At 39.5% G+C, this 10,209-nt stretch overlaps 1 protein-coding gene across 3 annotated transcripts in view; it reads left to right on the top strand.

The window, feature by feature from the left end:
* MTOR (mechanistic target of rapamycin kinase) overlaps positions 1-10,209 on the top strand; it is a 63,022-nt gene that overhangs the window by 27,337 nt on the left and 25,476 nt on the right. For all 3 annotated transcript variants that reach the window (XM_053962660.1, XM_053962662.1, XM_053962661.1), the window contains 2 exons: positions 7,783-7,858; positions 9,682-9,821. In XM_053962660.1, coding sequence (XP_053818635.1) covers positions 7,783-7,858; positions 9,682-9,821 — 216 coding nt within the window. The remainder of the gene's footprint in view (positions 1-7,782; positions 7,859-9,681; positions 9,822-10,209) is intronic.

Genomic DNA, 10,209 nt, shown 5'->3' with positions numbered 1-10,209 from the left:
TAACTCCAGTTAGGGAGGCCAGTTTATTAATAGGATTTTGAGAGGAAAATCTATGGTTAATTAAAATACCCGTAGTTACATAAACAGTAGATTTTAGAGTAAATCTTAAATTTTTAGATGTTCAGAGTATTAGTCCAGTCTCAGCTGGCTGAGATGGCAACTTCCCTATCTCTTTTATATCTTTAACAGTTCAGAATTTTACTATAGCAGCTTGATCTCCAAATAAAACCATCTCAGCAAAGGTGCAGCCTTTTCCAAAAGGTCTGCAGGCTTACTTCTAGATCCTTCTGGATAAGGTTTTGCTCCTCAGGCCAGCTGCTCTGTAATTGCCTAGCATGTGGGCTCTTGCATCTTCCTGCGAAATTTCTGATTATGATAATGGGCAGAAATAAGATGAAATAAAGGATTAAATGCCTCATGTATCTGCTCTTTGCATAAGTGCTGTGAAAGCTTCTTGATGTCCAAGGAAACAAAAGAAAGCTCATCTTGCACTTCTTACAAAGGACATTAGGACCAACCCAACTGACACACACTATCCCATCTTGGCTTCTTTTGCTGATCCAAAGTGGCTGCAGGATTTCTGCTTGATTAGGAACCATTAGAAAAGCCTTGCTGACCTGACACTTGCTTTTAAAGAAATAGAAAGCACAATTGCTTGTTGATGCAGTTTCTCTTCCCCCTCAGCTCTGATACACTTGTTGCTTGATGCTTTGTTATTGCCTCTGATTTTCACTGGGGCTGGCTAATAATTTTTCTCCAAAACAGACCCACAAGAGTGTGAAGATGCTGGGAGATGAAGTCATCAAAGCACTGCAGGAGTGGAATATGAATGCAGGTGTCTTTTAAGCCTGAATTTTCATAGAGAAGGAAAAGGGTATCTTTATGAGGAAGTCAGAGTTAGAGTCTCCAAACAAGCAGTTGTCTTGTGGGTGACTGACTGCCTGTGTGCTGTGCTCAAGAGAAACAACTGAGTCTGTTGTGTCAGCTAGTGAGGCCACTGTGTGGGATTGGTGAGCTGAGATATTGCCAGAGATATGCAAGTACAATTTGTTTAAAGCACAGAGGGAACCTCCATAGCAGACCATAGGCTTCAGTCAATTTTTGTCATGAACATTCCAGAAACCTTCCATAGCAAAATTGCTCTTTATACTTCAGACAAGAAAGTGCCACTGCACACAGATGAAAGCCTGACCTTTTTGTTCTGCCTCTAATCCTGTCTGAGCCCTCTTCCAGCTGGAGCTTCTGTGATTCCCAGGGGCAAATTCTTCACTGGCTTCCTGAGATGAGAAACATGTTTTTGTCAAAGTTGGAACAGAAAATAGGACAGGCCAGACTCTGCTTCTCTGCCCCAAAAAGCCACCCTGATAACACCCCCATTGTGTTACACAGGACTTCAATCCATTCAGCTGCTGCTCCCACTCACCATAACTCTCCATAAGATGTGGAAGAGGGGAGCCACTTGTAGGTCCATGCATTTCCTCTTTATATAAAATTTGAAAGGATCCAAGATTCAATTGAACACACATGTTACAAAACACACAAAAAGGCCTCCAAATCCCTTTTCTCAACTGGAATATTTAATTGCAAATAAGACAGCCAGGGTTTTATTTTGGATTCAGCTTCTAATTTGTATATCCAAATGCAAACCATCTTTCTTCCAGGTACTTTGATTTACCTGTTTTAAGAGAGAATACTTTGTTCTGTGTAAGAGGGTGACAACAGACTTATTGTGCAGGAATGGAAAAGCACAAATCTTCCCATCTGTCATTATTTTAGAGAAAGCATTAAAAGAGATTTGGGCAGAGACATCCCTTGGCAGAGATATCAGCCTTAGTGGAATTTGACTTCTTTATGAGTATTTGAAAAATGGGTCTTTCCCAGTTTCATGGAGAACTGAATATGGTCACTGAGGTGGCAGTAGCTACAGATGGTAGTCATTGCCAGGTTAGGTCAGGAGCTGGAGCTGACAAAAGCTGTTCTGCTGTTCTGTACTGTTCTACTTATGATTTGAATTCAGGATCCTGGTACATTTTGTAAAGAGGTAAAGTTTGGGGTATAGCTGTGGAGAAATGCGTTCCATGATTACTGAGTGGGTCCTGTTCTTTCCTTTCCACAATACTGATGGAGAAATTGAGCATCATTTGCCCTGAAATCCATCACCCTAGTTTTCCTCCTTTATCTTTTGTATGTGGAAGTACTGTGGTACTAGCTAAAAAGACAAGATCATAAAGTCAAGAACATGAGACAAATCCTTTTTGACTTTATTCATTATATAGTTCTGAAGTGGTTGGGAGAACTGAGGCTAATCATGGTTTCAATTTGTATGTGCCATAGATTTATAATGTTGATTGATGTTACTAAATTCAAATATATCATTATTACTTGATTAGAACCAGTTATCTCCTGTCCCTGGAGGGGCAGATTAAATGAGAGGTGAGTTTAAATGATTGCCTTCTCTGGGAAGCTGTTCTGGCAGGTGTATGCAAAGCTGAGGCAAGAAGAAAAGCTCAGTGCCCTGTGGCTATTTATTTGGTAGCCATTCGTTGCAAACCCCTTAATATGCATCTGGAAATGCTTAGAACCTGGAATTCCTGCTGCTTGCCGAGGTGGCAAAGGCTCTCATCAGCTCTCAGCTGGCCCATTGTGGAGTCCACACTGTTTTGGAGCTCTGAAATACTGCTTTTCCCTCCCAGGAAGTGTGAAACTGTTCACCTTTGGCTTTGGAGATGTTCACAATGCTCCAACATTTACTCTACTGTATGGTTGGGATTGTGTTGTTAATCTCTGAAATTATATGGAACAGGGGAGAGGGCTCTATAAGAAACAAAACACTGCTGCTTACTGCTTTCTTTAGTGATTTGTGATTTCTTTTTTATTTCAGGCATCCCCTCTTTGCATAAGCAATACACAAAGACTGGCTCTATGTTTCACTTTTTTTGCTAAATATCCTACTTAGCAATTTTTTTCTTCTCTGCTTTCTGGTTAATAAAAAAATAGGTGATACAAAACCTTTTGCAGCCTAAGCAGCAGGGTTAGCTAAGAAATTTATTGTAACGTTTTTCACTGATTTTTTTTCTTCCAAAACTGATGAATGTTTTTATTTGATTTGCAAGCATTTATACCAAGATTGGGAATTTGGCCAGTTTTGATGCCTGTGAGCAATGTGGTGACTTCTTGTTGGAAGCCAAAGGGGCTGCTCTGCCCTGGAAGCACTCAATCATCACAAGTCTTTATTGAAAACAGTTCTTTCCTGCTGTCAGTTTCTCAAACATATTTGTTCCCAGAATGCTAATACTTTTTAGTGACATGATGGACATGCATTGGTTTTCTGAGATTTCTGGAGTCAAGGACTGGGGGATGCTTCAAGACAAATAAATCATAGACCTGGGGAAAATGGCCATCAAAGCCAATTCCTTTTGCCAGTGGATTATCTGTTCCCCCAAGTCTCCACAAAGCAGCAGCACCTTCCAATCCTAGAAGCAACTCTCAGCTCTTCTTCAGAAGGAAAAACAAGCTTGGCTGAGGCTGGTAAAATCTGTCATATACAGAATCTTTCTAAGCAAACATGAAGAGACTGAAAAAAATAAGAGTTTATCTTGTCTAGATTTGGCATACAAGCTGCTTTATTGCAAAAATCAAGTTTCTCTATTATGCTTGGGGTGCATTCTGGCAATAGGAAATGTGTGTGTTCCCTTATGGATAAGTTTGGGACTGCTTGAAAAGGCTCTATTAAAATAAAGGGTTTCTTCTTCAAATTTTTATGAGAAGATGGGAAAAGTCTGGTTGCTTCTGAGTTCTTGAAAATTTAATATATTTTGAGTGACAGAGAATATTGTCAATATGAAAGATAATGGAAGACTGGAAGGCTCCCAGGATTGTATAAAAGAGGACATTTCTAGGAAACATTACACATTTATGCCTTGGGTTTGTAGGGGAGAAAAGCCAATCATTTGCATTCTCTTCCCACTGAACACAGTAACGTTGGTGTAGTGGTTTTAGTTTGCCAATTTAAGATTTCTCCAATTTTAAGATTTCCCAACCAATGCACTGATGAGTGTGGTGGGTTCGGTGCTGGTTAATCACCAATGCACTCACTTCCTGCTGTGAGGTAGGATTTTGATTCCCAGTTCATGTCTGGTTTCTGTTTAAATAACCTTTAAAATATACAAGCAATAGGAGTATATTTCTCTTAAGTATTGTTCTTTTTTTGTGATTCTAGCTCAGTGTACATGTTAAACCTACAGTTTTGATATCTTAATAATCAAGCAGTATGTTTATGTAGCTTTTCACTACTAATAACATTTGAAGATTTAAGATTTTTGACCAAGATTTTTATATTAGGAAGTTTGTGAAGGGTAGTCACTTTTTTGTAGGGAAAGACTGACATAGCAATTGGAAAATGTTTTTCATCAGAAGGCTTGTTTACATTTTAATATCCCACTCATCATGATCAAGTGCTCCAAATAGGTCAGGGTTGGACATGATTCTGACTACAGTACAGATACTGTTTAATAAACAGGGGAGGGAAATTTAAATTATATTGTTCTGCATAATCTAATTATGCAGTGAGCCCAGGTGAGCTGAACTCATTCCAAGCTTTATTGATAAGAATTAGTTTTGCAACTGATTTATGCTCATTTAGAGGGAAAATATAAGGGTCTTCTGTTATTTTATTGGTTTTGCTAATCACTTTGTTTCTTGAATAAAATGTGAAATGAAATTGTGGGTATTAAGCACTGAAATCAGTGTGTTAGTTCAAAGTATATAAAAGTCTAGTTGGTATGACTTAGGAAGTCTTGTTATTTCTCCCACTTGCAAGTATGGGACAGCTCTGTCTTGAAATAGCTTCAGAATATTTTAGTAAGTATGTTAGCATTGAAAACACATAATTTTAAAATCTTTTCCTTGAGCATTAGTACTAGAAGGCTCTGCCAGGCCATAGCAGGCAGTGGAGCTGAATACTTGGGCATTTCCTGAGAGATATTGCCAGTGACCTATCAAACCTATACCTAAAAACTTCTAAAATGTTCTAAATGCCCTAAAAATGTTCTTTTTTGCCCTCCTGCCAAGTCTTCAAGTAGGAGATAGTGGGTGGAATATGTTCTTCTCTCAGTGGATATGGAGAACAACTGATCTTTTGCTTTAATATTAAATTTAACATTATTCTGAACTAGGAATAATTGCAAGGACATCTGCCAGTAAACAAAGACTTAAGTTACTGTCCAACAGCTTAGCCAACAGCATTGGCTCTCATATCTTGAGAGATGTTTTCCCACCTTCTCCTTTATTCCAGAGAGATTTTGTAATTATCTTTTTCCAGATAGAAGGAAAAGCCCATCCCCTTGATTCTAATCCAGTAAACTGCCCTGATTTCCAGCAGCAGCACTGTGGCTAAAAACTCCTGGCAACTCTGCCTGGCTGGAATATTCGCCCTCAGGGCCTTTTCTGAATGCCTGGATGCTTTTCTGCAGTGTTTTTGTTTCTGTTCAGTCTCCAGCGTGGTGGCTAGAAACCAGCTCTGTAGTGCTTTTAAGGGTGTTAAAACATTTAGGAAGATTCTGTTTGAGCACAGACTCCTCAGGTCTGCAGGGAGAGGAGCAGTGCCTTCATGGAATGAAGGTGAAAGAGAAGGAAAGCACAGAATGTTGTGTTTTCTTAATGTGTGTTTTGAATGTACCAGGTTAAAATAGAGTGTATACAAAACAGGCTGGGAGCAGGGAGTCACAGCATTTACTGCTTTCACAGAAATGGTCCTAAGCACAGGGAAGGGCAGCTGCCAGGAGAGGCTTATCCCAGCCAGAGGCTTATCCTAGCCACAAAATTACCTGTCACTGCTCACTGTGTTGTAGACCATTTGTTACAGGAGAGTAATTTATGATTATTAACAACTGCTGTGTATTCTTGTAAATCAAAGACTTTCTCCTTTCCCTCCCCATCTTTTCCTTCCCTTTGCTTAAACCTAACTATAAATAGATTTGAGACAGTTAATTCTGCTTTGGACAGTCAAGAAAGTAAGAAACAAAAGGAGTAATTGAGTGCACCGGGAAGTGGCAGAAGAGCAATGCTAATCATCAGATAATAAAAGAAAATGGTCAATTTTGTCAGGAAGTGTTGTCAAGAAAGATAACTTGGAAGAAATTAACTGTCTGACATGCTGGAATGTGTCTGCCAATGGCTCTTTAAATCATCAGGTCATGAAATGTGACAGCCATTTATCACTGTTATGAGGCTGCTGCCAAGCTTTCCCTTGAGAAGCTAGCTGGAGTTAGTATGGTCTGTGACTACTTTGTTATAAGAAATGACATGGGTCCGTTTTAAGTGCTTCCTATTGTTGGATGCCAGTCATCTTGAACTGTGATTATGGTGTATTCTTAGTCTGGCTAAATCTGATTTTAGTTCCACCAATCTGAAGGCCCAATATCCAGGAATATTTTACTTAACCTTCACAGGTATCCAGAGTATGTCTGGGAGCTTGATTCTTTACTTGTCAGGAAAGGAGGCTTCCAGAGACGTAAGAAAGGTAGCATTCATTTGAAAAAAAAATCCCCTTTTTTTGTCTGTATTACTCCATTTAATACTTTACATTTGCTTCTCTTACTGATCCCCTGCCCTCTTAGAAGGGGGAAGTCATGTAGCCATTCTGATGATGGCAGGCAAGAAAGAGCATTTCTGAGAGCTGCCTGTGTCTGTGGTCCTATTCAAAGACCACTGAAAGTCTCTTTGCACTGCTCTCTCTTGCCATGTTTTGTTCTGTTAATTATGCTGTTTCCATTCCAAACATTAACTAATGTTAATATTGGGCTCTAGGATGTGTTGTAGGTGCTCAAGTGTTGTGATGTTGCTTTGAACAATTTGCACTTCTGGTTCTCCAGAGTCAGTAGGGAAAGAAAAAGGCAATGAACCAGAGGCTGTTAATAAACAAGCTCTATAAAATAGCAGCAGCTTAATAAAAAGTTCATTTCCTCATTAAATTGATGTTTAAGAGTAGTGCTACTCACTGAGTACCCCATTTCTGATAGTAAAATAAGAAAACCAATGTGAAATAGAAATTATTTCAGAGAATAGCTGTACATCATGAACTAGAGAATCAGGTTCAAGAGTAGCCTATTTGCTTGTGCTTCATAAAATTCAGCAGGCCTTGCAAAACAAGTGCCTCCCTGGTACAGACTGAGGATTGGTTGTGGTGGCAGCAGTTTCTGGCATGTTCTTGAAAACCATCAAAAGAAAAGTGCCCGTGCTGGTCAGTACCAATGCAGAGGCTTTGTATGCAATGTGAAATTGAAATTAGGGTTACACACCTCTTTTGTTATTTCCTGGTGACATTTGTCAGCTGTTTTAATGATACAGACTGTTTCCTGCATCGCTAAATTCTCTGCTTTGATTTCTAGAGGAGTTGGTGGTCTGTTTAAGAGAATGGGGAGGAAAAAAGTTAGTACTGTATAACTCTTAAGTACAGATGTTTGAAAAATCATGCCTTTAAAATTATTGGCAACTATTCTTCTCACTATGCAGGCTGTTACATAGAATTGATAATCATATACTATCTCTGTTTTGTGTAACAAATCTTCAGCCTATGTGCACAGAATGTGTGCACCTACTGTTTTGAAAATATATGGTCATTGTGTGCTTTATGTAGTTTAATTGTTTGCGTGCAAATCTAAACAAAAAGAATGTTCCATTGGTATTTCTAAATGATAGAGCTTGGTATCATCAAGTAGAAGCTTCTACCAACCCCTAATATGCCAGTTGTGTTAAATCATCTTTCTTTTCCTCCCTTTCCAGCATTAACAATAAACTCCAACAGCCAGAAGCAGCTGCTGGCGTGCTGGAATATGCCATGAAGCACTTTGGGGAGCTGGTGAGTCCTGCTGGATACTCCACTTCTTCGTGTCTTATGTTTTTATGGTTTCTGTACTTAGTTTTTTGGTGGGTGTGGTGTGTTTTCTCAATCAATCACATCGAGGTTCTATCCCTGCTTACAATATTTCATTTTTCAGTGGGGTGCTCAGTGGGCACTTCAGAGCAAATGCTGGGGATAGGGAGGGTTTCAAGAACCTGATTTGGAGGAGAAATTTGCAGCTACTGTTGATACTAAATGCAGCTGTGAGCAACTAGCAACTTCATGACATAAGTCCTTTCATTCAGGATAAGCTGGGAAGGGAGGGAGTGAGTTCTTGTTCTAAGCTTAAAGGATTTGAGAAACTGCATCAAAACCCTCAAGATAAGGATTTAATGGAAGTTAACCTCTAGTCTCTCCCAAAAGTGTTCCCAGGTTTTATTTAGAATAGCAAGTTAACCAGTCCCTTACAATTTAGACTGCTCACCAAAATCAAGTAATCCCATTATGTATTTGTTGTGTGTCTTTCTCAGAATGATGTACCTTTTATTATTTCTTCTCATTTTATGAGTCATCTAATTTGTGTTCAAGGACCAAACCACCTATGCTCTCCTGACAATTCTACTGGTAAAAAAGATGATATTGCAGTGGTAATTGTTGCAGTGTTTTAGGATAATTAGGAAAAGGAAGGCAGCCATGGAAGCACAGTAGACCAGCCTCTCTAAGTAGTAACCACTAGAAAGTGGGAACCAGGTATAAGCACAAAATGGTGGAAATCCTCTGCTGTAGTATTATGTGTGGTTTTGACCTAGACTGGAAAATAAGTCCTTTCTGGGAGAAGTACAGACTTCAGAACATCTTTGCAGCTTCTTATAATCCTTGGGTGGATTGAGCAAAGTTCTGCATTAGCTAATTCTGACTTCACTCTTTAGCAGCAAAACAGTCTAGCAGTAAATGTAGGTCAAAGCACAGAGCTTGCCAGAATTGGCAATGAAAAGAAATTAAGAGGAGCTGTGAGCTCTACTTTCAGGGACTTAATGACTTAGCTGAGAAGTTAAAGGGCTAAGTGGAAGACCTGGCATGCAAATCGTGGTTTATAGTGACCCTGCCCACAGGTCTGGGAAAAAAATCTGCTCTGCAGCCTATGTCAAAGACTGAGCAGAAAAACACTGGCAGAGAAAAGCATGGAAATATATTAAGGTATTTTATTTCTTGAAAATGAGAAACAAAATCTAGAAAGAAAGACTGAAGAAAAGGGTTTAGCTGATAGGGATCACTGCTTGGGTAACTTTTAATGGCTTTGTTACAAACCATTGCCTTCCCTTGTGAAGGGTGTGATTGGGCCCAACTTCATACTGCCTGCTATATTAAGTAATTGCCTAGCAGTAGCCAGATGCAAAGTTTGGCCTTTTTTTCTAGTTAGTCATTCCATTCCTGAACGCAAGGCTGTTTTTCTTGCTTGAATGCAGGTATGTGCAACAACGGGAAGTGGAATATGTTACAGATTTACCCTTTCTCTTGTTCCACTCTACCTCTCCAAAAAGAAAAGCATCAGCTGCTGATCTGGTATTTCAGTGGCACTTAGTAAGGGGGTGATGTTGGATTAATCCCTCTGGTAAACCTGAGTTCATTTCTGGGCAGGTGGAGCAGTGCCAGCTCTCCAGTTTTCACACTAGCTCAAGGCTCTTCTCTGTATCACAGAAGGTTATTTAGAATGATAAAAGGGTGAAGTGACCAGACACAGAATAGACACAGAATTCTCTAGGAAAAGCTGTGGTAGTTAGTATAGAATGATCAACGTTAACCCTGCTGTTTATTTTTACTTTTTTTCTCCCTTCCCTTAGGAAATTCAAGCTACCTGGTATGAAAAGCTTCATGAATGGGAAGATGCTCTGGTGGCCTATGACAAGAAGATGGACACAAACAAAGATGATCCTGAGCTGATGCTGGGACGGATGCGTTGCTTGGAAGCACTTGGTGAATGGTAAGAGGGGATTGCCTGAAGACTAAGGAAAATTGTGTCTTTCTGTTCTCTGGATGCTGTCATTCAGGTGCAAATTTTTTGCCTGAATTCCTATTTGCTCCTGCTTACTTTGAGCATTTGTGTGTGGCACCTCACTTTGTTGAATTGATAATGACATCTAAGCCTTTTGGGGCTGGCCATCTGGTGAGTTAAGGTCTTTCTGGAAGAGAATCTGCAATCTTATAATCAGGTCAACCCCATTTATAGCAGAGAAAGACATTGTAGATAGAAGAAACATTAACTGAGCAGAACTTGTCAGAAACAGTCATAAAATGAGCTCATTGCGACTCTCCTTTTTAAACTCAGATTAAAACATGAGAGATTTCTGTGTTTATTCAGTGTCAGACCT

The sequence above is a fragment of the Vidua chalybeata genome, chromosome 22 (genome assembly GCF_026979565.1).
Source record: "Vidua chalybeata isolate OUT-0048 chromosome 22, bVidCha1 merged haplotype, whole genome shotgun sequence".
Taxonomy (NCBI): Eukaryota; Metazoa; Chordata; class Aves; order Passeriformes; family Viduidae; genus Vidua; species Vidua chalybeata.
This window is presented reverse-complemented; position numbering and strand designations above follow the sequence as displayed.